The sequence below is a fragment of the Labeo rohita genome, chromosome 2 (genome assembly GCF_022985175.1).
Source record: "Labeo rohita strain BAU-BD-2019 chromosome 2, IGBB_LRoh.1.0, whole genome shotgun sequence".
NCBI lineage: Eukaryota > Metazoa > Chordata > Actinopteri > Cypriniformes > Cyprinidae > Labeo > Labeo rohita.
The window spans coordinates 17,258,457-17,279,329 of record NC_066870.1 but is presented as its reverse complement, the minus strand read 5'-3'; the positions used below and the strand labels follow the sequence as shown (position 1 = coordinate 17,279,329).

The following is a 20,873-nucleotide window of genomic DNA, read 5'->3' as shown; positions in this document are numbered from 1 at the left end:
CTTGTTTAGTGAGATCAGAAACAATGCCTGAACCGTTTCGTGCCACATCTGTGGAAATGAGGCAAGTGACCTATTGTGTCATTCTAATAACTGTTGCAATCACAGTGTGTAAGAGGTTGAGTAGTTGAGCTGCATAGATGATCTGGACGGTATAAAAAAATTAGAGGATGTATTTTTCGTTTTTTTTTTTAATGTTATTTCATAGCCTGTACGTACCCTAGTACAAAACTACATCTGAGGATCCGGTCCTACGAGTCTCTCACTTCAGGAAGGAATCTAGCTTTTTCTCTATGTTCTCAAAAGAGTCCATTCCCATGTAGTCAGCTTGGCCCTGTTCCCACTTTTGTTTGCGCTCCTGAGACGACAACTGAGGTGGAGGGGGATGATGGGATATGTGCATCTGAGCCACATCAGCGTGAATATCACTCTGAAGGGAGAAAAAAAGAAAAAAAAAGAAAATTACAAACAACAGAATTTTGACATGTATTTAAGGATATAAAATAACCTTGTTATTAATAGCACAGTACACACGTGTCAATTGATGTAATGCCAGTCAGAAAGAGATTCACACCCAACGCATCAACATTTCTAACAATTGTCTGTGTAGGCTGTAATACACCTTGTGACACAAAACAAACATGTGTTACATGTATTTATTCCGTTGAATGAATGAGGCCCAACTCCACAATCAGCGGTCTGTAAAATCATCTTTGGTCCTTATTTGAAGTGAATTTATAGCAGAGTATGTCTCTCCGGGTGTTTTCAATCAGTGGAAATTTTTCATCCCTTTACTCAACTTGCTAAAATTATAAGTCCCACCCGTAAACCTAGACTACAGAAGGTTAGAATAGAAAACCGCTATCATGTTTTGAAAACACCCCATTGATTGGGGAATGTCCACTTGATTTTACTCAGGATACACAGTCCAAAAGCACAGTTAGTTACCAGCGGACCCAAAACTAAACCAGTCATGCTGTAGTCTGAAAAAAGTAGCCCTTATAGACCAATTTGGTGTTTGCAAACAGTGATGATGTTTTTGTGGGCGAAAATGGTGGCAGAAAATTGGTTCTGAACTAGCAGTCTATGGAAGGAAAGGGTTTCAAAATTCTGAGATTATAACTTCTGAAAAAATCTGATAAGAAAAATCAACTCGTCATTCTCTCTTTTTATGTTTATATGCAACACTGCTAGGTTTTTTTCCCTCTCAAAATTTGCTATTGTTGAGTTAAACAGAGTTATAAAGTCTAAACTAGGAGACATAAGCTTGCATTTGCGAGAAAAGTCAGAATTGTAAGATAAAAACAGGTAAATGTTATGTAAAATGTTATACCCCCAACTGCATATGTAAAAATGTAGACAAATTGTTTAAGTTAATTTTACGCTTTAAATTTAGAGTAATCATAGCAGGTTTCATCCAAAGTCTGTCTGTTTAAACATCTGCGGTTAGTCTTTGATGACAGTATTCTATAAAAATGATTTGCATTCTGATTCTGACATTCCAAGGCACAATCATTTTTTCTCTTATTCCAATGTTTTTTTCCCGTTTCCCTCCACTTGTTACTAGAGGTGCTCCGATCAGGGTTTTTTGAGGCCGATCACGGGAAGCTGTATCTGCCGATCCGATCACCGATACTGATCTTTTTAAAGCCTTCTATCGATCATGTAGAATTATTTATAGAGATACTCCAATCAGAATTTTCTAGACACTTATTCAGGGTCTGATTTTTGTGTGTGTGTGTTAGAGAGGAGGTTTTTTTTTTTCATTTGAGGGGTGGAAGGGAAACATTATTCAGACTTTTTTTTTAAATATACATTTATCTCACCTAAATGTTTGATCATGCAGTGTTCAACTGTTCATGCATTTTTGTTTTTAGAATTGTGCAATTATTACACAATAGCTTCCGCACAGCACAAGCCTGATTTCCACATACACATTTATCCATTATTTTGATTTCAAATCCTAACATTGCTACTGAAAATACTTTTTCAGTATTGTGATTCTTTTTTTTTTTTTTTATAAAAGTAATCTTTCATAGATGTGTTTAAACAATAAATATAAGCAACACATTATTCAATGCATTTTACTTTTGCGTTTTCTTCTACATTTATGTATTAAGTTGCTCAAGCAAGTGGCAAAACATTTAAACTACGTTAATCACAAACATTCTAAATTAGAAACTGAGAGAAACAGTCAGTTCTACTGCTTTTTTTTTTTTTTTTTTTAAATGTAAATTTTTATTACAAGCAATCCTGTTGTTAATAAACAACTTTGTTTTCCTACCTCCACGATCTATTATTGCCTTATCTAAAAGTGCTCTTTTCCTTTAAACCCTTATGTGTTGACTGTGAAACACAGTAGACTTTAATGATATGCATTTATGGTGTAATTATGACATTTCGTGTCAATCCTTGTTCATATTTACTGAATATTTACTCATATTTTATATTTTCTCTACACTGCTGCAGATACACCGCTCCTGGAGTGCACTGCCAGACCGCAACGGTGTGCAGCTTGAACGCTTTAATCCGTTATCATGAGCGCGGAAAAAAAAAACATGCACAAACGGAGGTATGTGAACGTAGCGTTATGTGGGTACGCTTCAAGTGTGCATGAGTGCCCAGTCTCCAGGAGAGGGCACGAGCGCTGAATGGTTAAACACTGGAAAGAATTAAAAATAAATGCAGTTTACAAACTTTAGTGATGATGCGACAATAATTCTATTGTGCAAGTAACAATTCCTGTGTCAACTGTGCAGCTCGCTTACAGTCAAACGCGATGTGGTGACCACCAATCAAACATCCCCAAGCGATTATCGGCCGATAATGATCGGTAGCCGATCAATCGGAGCACCCCTACTTGTTACCAGTGTTTTTCTGCCTCCACAATGCACACGCAGCTGCTGGTGATATAACTGTGACGTCTACTCCAAATTGGTCTGTAACTAAGACTTGATAATTATTGCTTTTTATAAGTGCCCCAGTAATACGTGGCAGTACTGATCTGAAAGATCTGAAACTCATGAAATCAGATGATTTTAAAATGAGAAATAGAAACGTAATGTTTCAAAAATCAGATTGCTTCATTAGAGAAGTAAACTTCATATAAAGAGTTCAAAGTTAAAAGTTTAATGTCAATAAAGGAAAGCCAAAATTAGGCCCACTTCTTTAATGCACATTCTTGGTCTTAATGTCACATTTACCACTGTTCGTCAAATTTTTGTGGATGAAATCCAGTCATTTGCATGACAGATTCAAGTCATGTTCAAGTCATGCAGATTCAATGCAATGACCAACAGCGTAGATTAGTGCATGCCATTTTAAAACATGCATTTAAATAAAAAGTCTAAAAATTCAATAAAGAACCATTGTTATTAAAGAATTAGTTCACTCCTGAATTAAAATTTCCAGATGATTTATTTACCCCCATGCCATCCAAGATGTTCGTTGCTTTTCTTTTTTCAACAAAAGAAATTAGGGTTTTTGAAGAAAATATTCCAGGATTTGTCTCCATATAGTGGACTTCAATTGGAAGGTCCAAATTGCAGTTTCAATGCAGCTTCATAGGGCTCTACATGATGCCAGCCGAAAAATAAGGGTCTTATCTAACAAAAAATTATATATAATAATAATGAATTTAATTTCCATACTTTTCACTTTGTAAACACTGGGTCGGTACCTCCGCCTACATCACGGTTGGGAATGTGTAGAGCCCTTTGAAGCTGCATTGAAACTGCAATTTGGACCTTCAACCCGTTAAGGTTGAAACCTTAATTTCTTATTGACTGAAGAACAAAAGACATGAACATCTTGGATGACATGGGGATGAGTAAACTATCAGGTAATTTTTCTTATTACATGTCCATTCTGACACAGAATAACAAATTCTTATAGCAATACTGGTCAAAAACTGCCTATATGATCATTGTGCCACTCTTAGCAGTAAATCAGAACCAGTAAAACTGCTGCTTACCTCTGTGCATCCGGAATGGAAGGGCTGGTCACCATATTCCTCCTTCATCAGGGGCAATACTGAAGAAAAGAAAAGCTCCCACCATTGCAGCATGAAGTTGGGGTGCATGTCAGATGAATCCTGGGACTGTCCCTTTAACGTTTTGCTTGTGGTGTCATAACTGTAATCCCACGGTTTGAGTTTGCCAAGGAAATGAACAACCTTGGCATCATGGCCGTATCTAAGAGAACAAGGAATGATCAGATCGCTGCTGCCAAAATGACAAATCCCAAACACTTGCCAAACGGAAGTTGCCAACGTTAACATTATTTATATATAGACAGTACACTATGTTCAACGTAGTCATTTAACAATTAAATCTGCCTTGTGTAAACATCCAGTTTTAGTAAAGCATAAATTAGTCACAGAAATATTCAAGATATTTGTCAGTTTGTTTCATCCTGATTTAAACTGTACATATAAATTAGATCCTAATAAGAGCTTGACTAACCAGAGAACAGCATGTGTTGATCATGGAAAAAGATCATGTAACAAACTATTCAAAATGACATTTAGACTCTGTGTAAAGACCCTAAAATAGCCCCACTATTTTTGGAGGGCAGTATGCATTTGGAGGAAGTTGATGTGCAAGGACAGGAACAGAAAGGAGCTGGATTCATCTCTTGTTACAATGTTGCTGCGTGATTGGGCTTTCATTTGACCTTGACACCCTTTGCGCAAACTACAAACGCAAAACATCTGCAACAAAATCTAACATTCAAACTCAAACAAATGAAGATCTAGCATGTTAAATCTCACTCACTGCTTGAATGCTGGGAGATAGGTGTAGATGGCGATGCTGCTGAGGTTGTAGATGAATGGAAGGTGTTTCGAAATGTCTGCCGTTGCCCAATTGCTAAAAAAGCTGTTGAGAACACCCTGATCCCCACCTGATGGAAACAAGACAAACAAATAAATCGAATGAGAAACTGCAGAGTCCTCAAGATGTTTCAAGTGCTTCAATGTGATTTAAAAAATATTTACAGACAGTTGTAATCTTTCTTAAACAGATGAAGCAATGAGCAGTTAAGCAAACTTTGAGACATTGGGGGGGTCACATGTAAGATTGCTTCAGGAGACATTTGCTTAGCTGTTTGCTTAACCTTGCCCCTTGCTTTCACAAAGGGAATGCAAGCAAAGAAATCTGACCTTAGTATAGCTGACCTCAGATTATCAGTGTACATGTGACTCATGCTACATATGAAAAGCACATGATGTCCTATACATAAAGCTATGACCGAGAACATGTTGAAGAGATAGTTCAATCAAGCATGAATATTCCATCACCAATTATGTACTCTTTATGTCCTTCTGAAGTAAACCCAAAAAGACTTTTTATCATTGAAACCCAAAATATTGTCAAACTATTTTAATGATGTCCTTACTACCTTTCTGGGCCTTGAATGTGTCAGTTTTGCTGCCGTCTATAGCTATTGGATTTCATCACAAATATTTTAATTTGTGTTTTGAAGATAAACAAAGGCCTGACGGGTTTGGAACGACATGAGGATGAGTAATTAAATGACAGAATTTTCATTTTTGGGTGAACTATCCCATCTTACTATTCCACATCTTCTGACATGATGAATGTGATCAGATTTTAAACAGATTTAATTGAAACTTTTATTCACACAGCTCATCAAATATGGTAAAAGGAAGCTCAAACATTCAGCCAGATTCATACGGATGGCCTTTTACAATATCTTTATGAACTTTCTGAAGCATTAAAGAGCATATGTTTTTTGAGTGTCCTAATATAGTGTTGAAGTCTCCTACAACAGATTAAATGCATCTAAGGTTAGACAACATTGTGTATAAATGTATGTTTAGAAAAAATTTGAGTCATTTGTCAATGATTTCGAAATGGTTTGTTCATGCAGTTCCGAGCCAAGTATCTGTAAACCCCTCCCTTTCATAAGCACACTCTGCTCTGATTGGTCAGCTGGCCAAGCCAGTTGTGATTGGTACAGAGAGGAGTACTTGAGCAAGTTAGCGAGCACTGCCAACAGTGCCAACTGCCAATCATACTTACAGGTTGTGGTTTGAAGACGCTTGTTGGTCCAAATAAAGAAGATTAGAAGCCAACGAAGATGATAGCCAAGATTAGAGAAGCAATCCTCAGTAAAATGACGAACACACAATAAAAGGTTTGAATTGTATTGTATTATGAATTTTAACCAATGATTCTTCACATCATCATCTTTCTCCAATGAAAACAAAAACTTGCTTTCACAGTGCTGAACTCAGCGCTTCTGGGCATGATGTAAACACACTAACTAACGGAAGTGTTTGTGGGCAGATCAGAGTGTTAGTATTTTACAGGAAGGTGGAGATTATGCTGATGTGTAACTGATGTGATGTGATGTGCTAGATCAGTAACAAAAGATTCAAAAATACGATGACTCGTTAAGGCAACTCTCTCTTTCTTTGAAAGACAATATCTTTATGTATAACGCACTTTTTTGATTAACAACTTCGCAGACTGCTCATACTGAAGGCTAGCTACATTACAAACTGCAAAAAATATATTTTTCAAAAACCATATGCTCTTTTAAACGTTTTGTGACTTTCAATGGAGGGACAGAAATGTCTCAGGTTCAATTAAAAGTATCTTCATTCAACAAAATTGCCAGGTTTGGAAAGGCATGAGGGTGAGTAAATGACACTAGTAAAAGCCAGATATTTTCAGACATTCAGAGATAACCCATAGGCTGTATGGCATGCTGACTGGGAGTAATCAATCACACTACAAGAACCCTCTGTATGTTGTGCTATATATAACAGAAAGATAACAAAACATGAGGCAACAGTGTTTTTTTTTTTTTTTTTTTTTTTTTTTTTTTTTTTAACTCTGAGTGATACTGAGATGAAACAGAAATACAATGCCTCCAAGGTATTCAAAATAGAGGTCTACTGATAACTTCTAAGGCTCAATTCTTTTAGATCAAAGCACAGGAATATTGAAGTGACTAAAACAGTGCGTCTTAAAGAGCAGGTCATATGGGTTTTCGAAAACTATATTTTTTGCCATTTGTAACACAGCTACCCTTCAGGGTATTCAGTTTGCAAAGCTGTTAATCAAAAAAAGTGCATGATAAAGATATTGTCTCTCAAAAGAAAGAGTCGATTCTGAACCGCCTCAATGAGTCAACATATTTTTGAAATCTTCTGCCTGTTGCCGATCAACGTCACCGGGTAACATATTAGCATAATCCCCGCCTGTCCGCAAAATACGAACAGTCTGACCTGCCGATAAAACAGTCACTTGATTCATCTGAACCCACTATTAAATGAACCCACTGATAAATGAACCCACTATTTCCTAAAGCGTGTTGATTAATGTAGACTGTCATGGTTCTAATTAATATGTTTCATAATAAAGAATGTAACATATTTTGGTTTACTATATCGTTTCATCAGTTAGTCATGTTAGCACTCATCTAATGTATCCACCATTATTGTTTTTCAAAGCATTTACAGTTTAGCAGCTAAACTTTAGCTGTGGGCACGATTCGCTTGCATTGTATACGGAAAGACCAATTACAACAGACTTGCCCAGCTGACCAATCAGAGCAGAGTAGGCTTATAGAAGGGATGTTTAACAACCTTAAAGGAGAACTCCTCTTTCAGAACAACAATTAACAAATAATTTACTCACCCCCTTGTCATCCAAGATGTTCATGTCTTTCTGTCTTCAGTTGTGAAGAAATTATGGTTTTTGAGGAAAGCATTTCAGAATTTTTCTCCATATAATGGACTTTATTGGTGCCCGAATTTAATCATCCAAAATGTAGTTTAAATCCAGCGTCAAAGGGCTCTACACGATCCCAGCTGAGATCGTAGCATCATGGACGCACATCCCAGAGCCTGTGCTACACAAGCTTTTGTGCTTAAAGTATACAAATTTGTATTTTTTGGAAAAAAAAACAAAAAAAAAACGACCAATCGTTTTACTAGATAAGATCCTTCTTCCTCGGCTGGGATCATTTAGAGCCCTTTGAAGCTGCATTTCAACTGCATTTTGGAAGTTTAAAATCAGGCACCAATACTGAAATGCTTTCCTCAAAAACCATAATTTCTTTACGACTGAAGACAAAAAGATATGAACATCTTGGATGACAAGGGGGTGAGTAAATTATTGTAAATCGTTGTTCTGAAAGTGGAGTTCTCCTTTAAGCTCAAAACTAAATCGCTCAAACTAATTGTTTCTAAATCATTCTAAAATGATTCTATAAAAGTTTTCTGACCTTAGATGCATTTAAACCTGTTGCAAGGGACTCAAACACAATATTAGGACACATTAAGATACCATAACCTGCTCTTTAATACATAAGTAGTCATAAAAACTAGAATTGAACTTGCATGTAATCAAGTATAAAAAAAATGAGATTTCCAGTACAGTACAACCAAAGTGATTTCACGAGAGTCTAGGAGTCTCTCATTTGAGGCCTTTGTTTACTTCATCCCACACAGAGCCCAGGAATAACTCCCTCAGGTAGCGTGGTGCACCCCAAAAAGAAAAATCACAGAGCCACCTTGTGTTCAGCCTGCATGCCTGATAAAGAACTCACTCATGACCATGTTGAACTCCAGCAAGTTTGCGCAACTCTTTCACAACCCAGGGATTAAATATCTTGTAGTCATGCTCAAGGACCAGAACAACGTTTTCGAATGAATCCCACAGTATACAGCATGTTTATTTTCCAAATCATTATGCAATGCAGTTATGCAATGTTAAAACACCCCTTACAGTTTCTTAAACTAGTATAACAACACTAAAGAGTGTCACTTGCCATCAAAGCTGCCATTCTCTGAGCAGGCGGTGAGAAGTTTCCCATAGGTCTCGTTGGAGGGACGGAAGACGAACACACCAGAGTTGAAGCAATCAGGCCAGCCGGGATCTGGTGCGGCAGAGAGCTCTTCCCTCTCAAATAACTCATCTATATTAGACAAAACCTAGAAACAAGAAAGAAGACCATTGAATATCCCTCAAATACATCATGCAAACATCACATTATGTGACAGCACTCACTAGAGTATCTGCGTCCATAAACACGCATTTGGAGTATTCTGTAAGAGTCCAGCAGTGGAGTTTGGTGAAGGTGACGCCCAGGTCAGGTCTCTTCATCATGGCCAAATGTGCAGCATCCCCACTGTCCAGCACGTCCACCAGCCTGACCTCATCATAGACTTTACGAAGCACTGCTCTGGAATGTAGCACACAGAGCACAAAGTGAGACTGATTGATCTATAGATCACACTTGTGCAATGTGGTCAATAACAAATAGTGACAGAACACAAAGCAGCTGAAAACAAACTAATTTATTTAAAGTATTCGTTCACCCAAAAATGAAAATTACCCCATGATTTACTCACCCTCAAGCCATCCTAGGTGTATATGACTTTATTCTTTCAGACTAATACAACTGGAGTTATATTTTTTTTAAAAATGTCCTGGCTTTTCCAAGCTTTATAAAAGCAGTGAATGGCTGTTGAAGTCGAATAAAGTGCATCAATCCATCATAAGAAGTGCTCCACACAGCTCCGGAGGGTTAATAAAGGCCTTCTGAAGCAAATCGATGCATTTGTGTAAGAAAATATATATTTAAAACTTTGTAAACCGTAATCTCTAGCTTCCGCTAACTGTTGTACGCACATTTACGAGACAGCAGCGTTCTAACGGAAGACATAGGATGTAGGAAAGTGAGTAAATCATTGGGTAATTTTCATTTTTGGGTGAACTATCCCTTTAAGATGTAACAAAACACACAGCAAGCACTCTACCTGGAGGGTTCTGAGACGTGGGGACCAATCAGAGCCACTAGTTTCCTCGATGTGTTGTGGTTCCTCAAGGATTTACCAAGTACCATTGCTCCTTTGGCATAATTGTCAGTTGTAGCAAGGGTGACAAAAGCCTGGTCTGTATCAACACACAAAAAACACATCAACATTATCACTTACATGCATTCGAATTGAAGTAATATGACCATTTTACACATTTTTTAAACTTAAGAGTGGATACAGTCATTTTTTTTTTTTATCTTGGAAGCATCTGACACTGGAAGCCTGGCATATTTCATTTATTTTAGCTGTATATAAAACGTTTTTTATGCTACTTGATGTTAAAAACTGGTGTTTGCCATTTTAATTTATTGTCTGTCACAAGCATGCCTATTTAAAGTGCAAAAAGTTATACTGTTAGCTGCACTTACTCTTTTGGCTGTTTAATAATTTGGATAATGTCTTGTACATTCACAAGAAATGCTTTTAAAGGGGTCATCGGATGCAAAGTACACTTTTACATGTTGTTTGAACATTAATGTGTGTTGGCAGTGCATGTACCAATCTACCCTATAATGATAAAAATCTATGCAGTGGTTTTTAATTAATCTGTAAAAATAATATCCCCTTTTTCAAATCGAGCCGTTCTCAGATGCCTGTTGGTGAGGCGTCACACCGTCAGAGGCCGCTCCTACAATAGTTGATTGACATGAGCGTTTTACCTCTGAACCACCCTAAATCAGCTGTAACAGTCCGACCTTCATTGTCCATTGAGCAGGGATGTAAGTTAGACAATAATATCTCTGATTGAGGTGTTGTGTTGCTGGATGTAATAATGAACATAGTGGTCGTCAGTTACTCCCGACATCTGAGCCGCTGAAGATGCAGTGGATTACGATTGTTTGTGAAGGGAATGCGCCTCCCGATCTACATAAATGTGTCTATGTTCATGCAAATCATTCGTGATCCAGTTTGACCTACAGCAGAAGTGATACGTTTTTTTTTTTTTTATTAATCTCTGCTATAACCTTTCCTAAACGCGCTAGTTAGCAAGTTTCGTGGCTAAAGTAAACAGGCTCATCACTCCACAGAGAGAAGAGAGGGGCGGGGCAAGCAGAGCTCATTTGCATTTAAAGGAACAATCACTCAGAATGGGATGATTTTCACAGAGCTCATTTTGACAAGGTAAAAAGGGTGTTGTTTTACACTAAAATTGAAAATTTTTAACCAAAGTATATTATAGACTTTTCAGTAAGACCCTAAAGAATCATATCAACTTGTGGAAAATGGGCCTCCGATGACCCCTTTAATACAGTTAATAAAATTCTCAAATTTGATTGGCCAAGCAGCTTTTGAAGAGGGCTTATATTTATTATAACAGCACTGGGACCTCCACACCAGTCACAGAACATACTAGTGAGAAACTCCGGAACATCCGGAGAAAAGTTACAACCAGACAATAACAGAACGTTTTGGGCGAAGTAGAGGAACGTGTCCGTTCCACTCTTGCATCAGGGTTTCCATCTGTGCGTTGCTTGGCGACACCTAAAATGATGCTTCGCATCTTGTGGAACTATTTTTGTTGTTAAAAAATAAATATATAACTGGTATAACTAGTCTCTGGCAAAGAATTTATTCTATGTAATTATTTAACATACAAAATAAGATGTAGGTACGTTGCTTGTTGGAGGAAAATAAATATATATTAAATACAAAATACGAGATATGTTTATTGTTGTAAATAACGTTATTTCTTTAACTTATTTGACACCGAAAGTGGAGAACAACGTGCATAACTGTCATGCGTGCTGTTATTTTTGCGTGCCGTTGACTGTTTGTTGACATTTGCGTTAAATTCCCTAGCACATGTTAAAAAAACTGATCACAATACATCCGAGCAAGCTTTAAATACTGTATTGGCTGTGTAACAGACTGATATTCTCTGCACTGCAGCACTGAACTCAACCGACATCGAAGTGACAAACTAACGGCAGCTCTTCCTGCATGACAGGCCAGTAAAAGTTACCGTAAACACTGCGCACCAAACAGCTGCGTACGAGAGGCGACTAGGCCCTTTTTACGCAATAGACCAAACACTAAATTGTGTATATGTCAAATATTAAAGCACAGTCTACACAACGCTGAAATGAAATTGATATCCAGCGAGTCCTGCGACCTTCGAAGCAGCGCATGCTATAGGCTGTATAACGTTACATGCTACTTGCGTAAACACAGCTGCCATTTATTTCATTTCACAGGCACAGGCGATATGTGACGGTTCATTACGTTGCCTACCTGCCATGGCTCACGTAACAGCCAGACCGAACCGAACAGAAGGCCTCCGTGAGAAACGCTGGGAGAGAAGCAGTACGTGCTCTGTCAGAGGATTTATACTAGTGACATGGGGACTTTCATGGTCACATGACCTCTGACAACAGTCACGCCCCCCTCACTTGCCACTTCAGAGCAGTTTTCAGTTTAAAACACTGGGAGAAGGTATACTACGTAAACGCACTTTTTCAGGTATGAGCTGAGATGAAATAAATTAGTTATGCATATTGTATACATGCAGTTTAAAATTATGTTTTCAAATGCAGTTAGAAGCTTTGTCTCACAGCAGTAAAAAATGAATCATGTCTCCTACTTATTTAATTTCATGCCATCCAGCGATAAAAAAAAATCCTAGCATTAGCCATTATATTGTGGATAGTTCAATACATTTATTTTTTGTATTACTGTTTAAGGACAACTTACACATTTTTAGACTCAAGTACATTATATAGAACAGCATGGTGCAAAATACCATTTATCAGAAGAATAAACAGTTTTACCAACCATTAGAGCCTGCTTGGGGTACAAAATGACAGAGTGGTGGAAGAAAAATAATCAGATAATTTAAATCAAGACTACACAATGATGAACATGATAGCACATCAAATGGGAAAACTAGATTCCATCCTATAGTCTAATCCAGGGGGTTTCAAACTGGGCCCCAGAGAGCCACAAAGTAGAATTTGTGAGGAAAAAAAGTGCAAAAATGGTCAATTAAATCCAATATTAAAAAAAAAAAAACCTACTGTTTAATTCTGCTTTCTACAGACTGGTCAGATTATCATTATAGTGAATTAATAAACTCTGCTGTCAATTATGTGTGTGTAGAAAAATGCAGTTTATAGAAACTTACTGTATGTATAAAATGTTTAGTTATCCACCTTATTTTTGCCATAAGAGTGGCTATTAAAAATGGCCATTTGTAAATTTTATGGGTCTGGCTTCTGTCTCATCTGTGTCCAGATTTTTTTAGCTGTATAAAACAGCTCGTTTTGCTGCTTGATATTACAAATTGGTGTGTCTTACCATATTATTTTAATGTATTCTCTTAATTATGACCACATTGGTTTGTAGTGCAAACTTTTTTTACCGTTTTATCGTTTACTGCACATTATTTTCCAATAGCGGCTAATGAGCCGTAATTCTTGTCCATAAGGTTACGTCGGTGTCGAATAATAAGGTGAATATATAAATTATATATAGATAAACCGTGAGTTAGCTTTTATATTTTAGGAATGAGGTCTTTTGGATCTTCATAAAAATGGCATAAAAATGTTTGTAAACCTCTGGTCTAATCAGTGGAGCTATGAGACACAGAAACACATTTCGGAGTAAAAATACTGCGGTACAATAGAGGGTTTGCACTTACATCGTGGTTTGGTCAGTTACCTGGATGTGCGGCCATATTGGATATACTCAGATGTAAACAACAGCATGGATTGCATGGTTAATGTACTACTGGATACGTTGTTCTGCTAATTTATGCTGTCTAAACCACTGAAAAAAAACGTGTGGAAGATGCTAAATCATATAAAGGACGACTTAGTAAGCATGAAAGGGCGCAATATTTGCCAAACTGTAATGATCAGGTGGTAAAGATACATACGAATAGTATTAATTAAGATATTAGCCTAATATTTTACCTACCTGACCAGAAATGATAAGAACAAACACGAATATTGTCGATATTTTTTCCCTGGAAATCCTGGTTCAGTTTGGCCAACCACAAACGCCTTTTGTTCCTCAGACAGTTTTTTGCGCTCTTCTCCTTGATTTGTTATAACTTTTGGCAGTCTATGATTTTGGCAACAATGACAATAACTGACCATTTTCAGCAGCAATAATCAGCAAAATATGTGAGTTACGCTTGATTCAGTGGCATTGTTTATGTTCAGTGCCGCCAATATGGCCGACTGAGGACGCGTCGTGAAAACACTCTGTGTGGAATGCTTAAGATTTCATTAATTTATCACACTGGTGTAAATACAGCATTTAAACTGCACAAATCACACTTTAACATTTTAGATGGGTGAAATATATATATATATTAGCACTGTCAAACGATTAATCGTGATTAATCGCATACAAAATAAAAGTTTGAGTTTGCTTAATATATGTGTGTAATTATTATGTATATATAAATACAAACACATCTCATGTTTTGTACATAACATATTTCTCTTAAATATATACATTAATTTGTGTATTTATATATACATAATAATTGCACACAGTACACACACATTTATTAGGCAAACTCAAACTTTTATTTTGTATGTGATTAAACGCAATTAATCGTTTGACAACCCTAATAGATAGATAGATAGATAGATAGTACATTCAGCATGTTTTGGTCTTTGGCAAGGAAGGTGTAAAAGTTAACTTAACACTTTGTCATATAGTTGTTGGATAAAATTTACATATACCAGCATGTCGATAATGAATAGTTTGTAGTATATTTACACTGACCAAACAATACCTTAAAAGACAAAAAGATGGATCACAATATTTTGTTCCCATTCCAGTATCAAGTAACAACACAATAAGCAAGAGTCATCTTCTGATTTGAATCAGTGAGTTTGATGATGATTCATTCACTTCCTGTTTTTCTCATGTGGCCTGAGGTAGTGAGGACGGTTTAATGACGGAAAGGTGTAATGACTCCGAGGTTTGATATGAAAGTGAGCTCATCTTGGTACTGAGGGTGGGGTGAGAGGCCACAGAGGTCGAGGAACACCTCAAGAGCTTCAGCAAATTCCTGCGAAAGTTCTTCCCAACAAAACCATACAGGATTGGGTTCATGCAGCTGTTGAAAAAGGCAACACAAATGGTAAACGGCATTCCGGTGTCAATGATCTCAGTGACATTGCAGTTGTCAATCACTTTCAGCAGAAGAAGCATGTCCATGAAGTTGAAGATCTGATGTGGCGTCCAGCAAAGGAAAAACGAGAGCACGGCGGCGGCCAGCATGCTCAACACCTCGTCCCCGTTCGATTTGGAATTCCTCTGAATGTCCCGTGCTTTGAGCAGAGACCGACCGATCAGGCAGTAGCATGTGAGGATGATGGTGATGGGCAGAAGGAACCCAAGAACGCCCTTCATCAGACTGAGAGCTGCCACTGCCATTGCCACATTAGGGTGATCTTTTTTGTCTAGAATGGCACATACAGTTATTGTTGCATTGTTATGTTGTATAGAATGGGTCCCACGGATAACAGCTGTGGGAAGGCTTAAAAGGAAAGCCACTACCCAAACCAAGACGCATGTCACACGGGCGTACACCACCGTACGGCACCGTCGGGACTTGACGGGATGAACGATGGCTAGATACCGGTCAATGCTGAGAGCAGTGAGGAGAAAAACACTAGTATATAGATTAAGGAGAGCCATACCAGCGATGGCTTTACATAGGAAGTCTCCAAAGAGCCACTCGTAGCCTGTTGCGGTGTATATGGCCCAAATGGGCAGGGTGAGGAGGAAAGTCAAGTCTGACATGGCTAAGTTCAAAACAAATATGTTGGCAACAGTCTTCAGCTTTAAACAGAAGTAGATGACAGCGACTACCAAACTGTTGCCTACGATTCCGATGATAAAGTTGCAGCTGTAGACTACTGGGATGAACGTGAAGATGAAATCGTGGTGCCCGGTCATGTTGCATGTGAGCTTGAGGGCCGCGTTAGGGTCGGCTGTAATGTTGTCCATCTTGGAGATCTGTCAAACACAACTTCAGTTTCACAGCCTAGAAAGCTGCATCACCAAAGGAGCCCTATAAGAACAGAGTGGATACAGGTTAATATGGCAAAAAAATATGGCACAAGAGTTACAACAGGCTTTTATCCACTTGAAAGGTGCATTACTTGCAACAAACACTAGATGTCCTTCTGCTCATATTATATACGAGCTTGTTGGTTTTAGGTAACAGCAAATTTATTGATTGTGCTTCAACAGCTCTTTCCAGCTATATTAAAAATGAGATACATCTGGTACAGTGCATTAAATGGAAACATTTACAGTCAAAAGTTATTTTTTTATTTAGTACTGACCTGAATAATATATTTCACATAAAAGACGTTTACATATAGTCCACAGGAAAAAATAATAGTTGAATTTATAAAAATGACCCTGTTCAAAAGTTTACAAACACTTGTTTCTTAATACTGTGCTGTTACCTGAATGATCCACTGCTGTGGTTTTTTGTTTAGTGATAGTTGCTCATGAGTCCTTGTTTGTCCTGAACAGTTAAACAGTCCACTGTTCTGCAGAAAGAATCCTTCAGGTCCCACAAATTCTTTGGTTTTTCAGCATGTCAACAATGTCTATATGATTTTGAGATCCAAAATGTAGGCTACATATCTTTATACTGTTAAAAAGTTTTACAGAGCCAGGGGGTGAAAACTTTTGAACAGTATAAAGACATTTTTCTTATTTTGCCTAAATATCATATTTTTTCATTTATTACTGCCCTTTAGAATCTACAGAAGATATGTACATGTTTCCCAGAAGACAAAATAATAATTTACTCTCATTTTCAAATTCAAAACGTTTTCACCCCCGAGTCTTAATGCATTGCGTTTCCTTCTGAAGCATTAGTGAGGGTTTGAACCTTCTCTAAATAGTTGCATATGAGTCCCTCAGTTGTCCTCAGTGTGAAAAAAATCATACATTGTTGGAAAGGGTTCAAATACACAAAAATGCTGAAAAACCAAAGAATTTGTGGGACCTGAAGGATTTTTCTGATGAACAGCGGACTGTTTAACTGTTCAGGACAAACAAGGACTCATGAACAACTATCACTAAAAAAAAAAAAAAAACACACACACACACAGCAGTGGATCATTCAGGTAACAACACAGTATTAAGAATCAAGCAACTTTTGAACGTCATTTTTATAAATTCAACTATCATTTTCTCTTGTGGACTATATGTAAACATCTTTTATGTGAAATATATTATTCAAGTCAGTACTAAATAAAAAATAACATGCATTTTGTATGCTCGCTCTTATTTTGGTCAAATAATTAACATTTTGCAGATTCTGAAGGTGTATGTAAACTTTTGACTTCAACTCTAGATTTTTATCAGGCTCAGATGTATAGGTTTCTATGTAAGTACTGGTACTTCTGATTGGGCTGAGGCTGGTATTTTAGCGAGTTGGAAGTAAAAGTATTTGATGGACATATACAGTTGCAATCGAAATTATTCAACCCCCTTGACCTGCAAGACATTTTGCTGCAGAGAACAAAATTTTGTGAAAACAATTCAACAAAGCCATCAGTACACTAGTAGAGAAAGTTTATTCATACACATTTGAGTAATTTTGAGAACGTAAGTTGATGACTAATGAAAGAAAATTAAATTGGCTCTAAACATTCATGTTCAAAATTATTCAACCCCCAAAAGTAAAATCTGGTGCAGAATCTTTTATTCCTTAAAACCACCAATAAACGCTGTTTGGAAGTGCTTAAAAGCTTCTGTCACCTTTTTTACTGCAATCTTGGTCCATTCCTCGCCTGAAAAAGCTTTCAGATCACTGATAATCTTTGGTTTTCACATTGCCACTGCTTTTTTCAAATTCAACCAAATATTTTCAATGAGAATTAAATCTGGAGACTGAACAGGCCACTCAAGAACATTCTATGACTGATCCCTGAACCAAGCGTAAGTAGATTTGGATGTATACTTTGGGATGGCTGTCCTGCAAGAAAGTCTGATCATCAGCTTCAGTCTTTGCATCAAAGGCATCACAATTCTTGCCAAAATGGCCTGATACTTCAAAGAATCCAGGATGTCCTTCATACAGTCATGTTTTCCACTTCCTGCTAAAGTAAAACAACCCCATAACATGACTGATCCACCTCAGTGTTTGACAGTGGAGATGGTGTTCTTCTGCCAATAAGTTTTGCCTTTTTTGCACCAGACATACTGCTGATCCACAGGTCTAAAACGTTCCAGATTGGTTACATCACTCCATAAATCATTCTTCCAGAACTGTCTTTTTGTTCTTCTTGGGCAAGAGTGGTATTCGGCAAGATGCCTCAACATGAACGCCATACTTGTCTTGTGTTCATCTTATACTCTGCATTGAAATGTTTTTCCTCCTTTTGTTGGGTCATCTTGCAAGTATTTGGCTGTACACTGCAGGTTTTTCTCAGTTACTCTGATCAAACATTTTATGACATTGTGCTTTTTTGTTCAACACCACCAGGTTTTCTGGTACAACACACTTCAAACTAAGGAATAAGGCTGCCAGCTGCGTCTCAAGGAACTTTTAATGTCTTGGAAATCTTAATGTAGCCTTAGACTTTCTAATAAAATAAGACAATTTCTTCTCTATAGTTTTTGTGAGAGCTCTGTTGACTGTGTCATATTAGCGACTCAACTTCAGCACATGCATGGGCTAACTGTGTATGTGTCACACCCCAAGCTAATTCTGTTTTTTAATAAAGTTTATAAAGGCTTAATTGTGTTTTAAGACAATTTTGTTCCCTAACATAAAAAAATAAGTGACTTAAAACAGCAATGTTGAACAGGGGTTGAATAATTATGACATAGCTGTGATATTAAACAATCCTATAACTAAAAAACATTACATTCTATACTGACATTATAACTTTTAATACGCCATTAAACTGTTGTAGATGCAATTTTTATAAAGTCCTGGATCTTCAGAAAAGCTTGTATTTGTAAAGTACCATCGTCTCTGGGGGGGTTGAATAATTTTGATTGCAACTGTATATATCATGACATATGCACTGTGAGAATTAAGTTTGCTCATCCTCTCAAGCTCCCACAACTGTACAATAATGGAAACATCAGGCAGCTTCTCATGGGTGTAAAGGTCAAACAAGGTCAAGCTCTCATGTCAAACATGTGTTTCTAGCTGGTCTTTTCTAATAAAGCTGCATTCTCACCCTCAGCAGAAAGGGAAGAGCTACATATTTCTTGGCATCAGTTTGCTTGAACGTTTTAAAAAGGCTTCAGATATACTGCATAATAATATATATTGAATGGAGGACAGTATATCTATATTGTATGCTGTATGTAATCTATCATAATTAACTGCTTGAAAACAAAGGTAAGCAAGGCAAATTCCTTGTAATTGTAACTTACTTGGCCTCGGTCAATAAACTGAATTCAGATTCTATATTTATAAAGTATTAGCATTTTCATGATAAGACAAGCACATATTATGTAAGCAGATGCAGGGGTGCTGCCAAGGGAGTTAACAACCAATAACACACGACATTGCATTCCAAAGTTTGCGTCTTGTGAATATCACTCAATCTATTTTAATATGCTTATCAGACATCCGCTATTGCTCAGGAAGTGGCTACTGTAATTTGTCATACTGATAAGAGATTTTTGTTTGCATTTATTTTTATTTCAATGGTCTAATAAAATCTCTGTACTCCCAACACTGATGGATATGATCAGCTCTGTTAAGCAAAATAAGTGGAGGAAAGCTTATCCATTCAAACTGTGACAGAGTAACAAGAATAGTAAAGTCCTCTGAGTTGGTACTTACCTTGATGTGCTGAACTGAACACATGAAACACGGCCATTTACATCAGTGGTGGGTTAAGTAGCCGGAGAGACACTGACAGACCAGACAGACAACAGAGAACACACACAAATGCTTAAAAACATTAGATGCTGCCTTACGGTAAAAAACATGCTATGACTCACTGTGTGTTTTTTGACGTTATGTGTCAGTTTGAGCCATTTACAAAGGAAAATACATCTGAGATCTGTTCTCACAAGCTTACTCATCTCTTTGGGTTATGATTAGGGTTTGATTAAATATTCATAAGGTAACAATTAAAAATATAATTAAAGAGTTAAAATAATATGTTAAATTATATTAAGATAGAAAAATTTGTATTTTTACCTTTAGTGAAGATGACATCCAAGCCTCTCCGTCAGTTCCAAAATTGGCTTTAAGAGATCCGTCCTGACTCTCGGCCATGACAGAGTGCCTGGTGCTTTTCCTCTACGCCCCTCTTATACCTCTCCCATAGTCCTACAACTACGCCAGGGACCCACTGCGGGGGCCGGATACATCCATGGTCATGGGAGCAAAAAGTGGGGGTGAGAGAGAGGCAGAAAAAGACCCTTGAGGGCAGAGGCAGATTTTCCCATCATTTATTTGGTCACCTTTTTCTCTTAAATATGAAAAACATGTTCTGTTCTTCTTTTTCCACATGCTTGTAAACAGCATTTCTTCAATGGACTGTTCGGTAAAAAGGCTGCACATTAGCATAAAACACATTACATGATTATCCCAGCTTTAAGCCCATGACAAAAAAAGGTACAGACTGCTAGTGCGACAGCATGGACATTTACATGATTTATTCTGACGGCTCTATATTAATGCATATCATCAGGGCGAGTCTGGTATTAAACCTGTGAAATGAATAGCAAAAGACAAACAAATGGCCTTCTGGGAATATTAAAGCAAGCTCACAGTCAATAGCCTAATGATATTGCATTCAGCCACTTTCATAAAGCAGCAGGGAAATATATTAGACATTATGTTGATGTCTGTGGTGAAGCAGGAGAAGAGGGATTCACTCATGCCACATGCTAGAGACAGAATTAAATAAGGCACAGAAATAAATGACATTTTAATGTATTTGTAAAGTGCTTTTCAAAATACTTAATGTTCCAAAGCACACATAAAGCCATGGGCATTTTTCAGATGGTTTCCTTAAAGTGTGTGCTTAAAATTACATACTGGTAATTTAGTCTTTCT

General features: G+C 37.3%; 2 protein-coding genes across 2 annotated transcripts; both read right to left on the bottom strand.

Annotated features, from left to right (window-relative positions):
* Positions 1–172: 172 nt before the first annotated feature.
* Positions 173–12,212, bottom strand: gyg1a (glycogenin 1a). The gene is made up of 7 exons (XM_051127610.1): positions 12,086–12,212; positions 9,794–9,929; positions 9,042–9,216; positions 8,803–8,965; positions 4,773–4,899; positions 3,971–4,190; positions 173–427 (listed from the first exon to the last, which is right to left on the bottom strand). Exons 1-7 carry the CDS (start codon positions 12,090–12,092, stop codon positions 260–262), a joined length of 996 nt encoding a protein of 331 aa, XP_050983567.1. The 5' UTR covers positions 12,093–12,212; the 3' UTR covers positions 173–259.
* Positions 12,213–14,523: 2,311 nt separating this feature from the next.
* Positions 14,524–20,225, bottom strand: agtr1a (angiotensin II receptor, type 1a). The gene is made up of 3 exons (XM_051096890.1): positions 20,010–20,225; positions 19,647–19,718; positions 14,524–15,887 (listed from the first exon to the last, which is right to left on the bottom strand). The coding sequence occupies exon 3, from the start codon at positions 15,821–15,823 to the stop codon at positions 14,732–14,734; it is 1,092 nt and encodes a 363-aa protein (XP_050952847.1). The 5' UTR covers positions 15,824–15,887; positions 19,647–19,718; positions 20,010–20,225; the 3' UTR covers positions 14,524–14,731.
* Between the last annotated feature and the right edge of the window lie 648 nt (positions 20,226–20,873).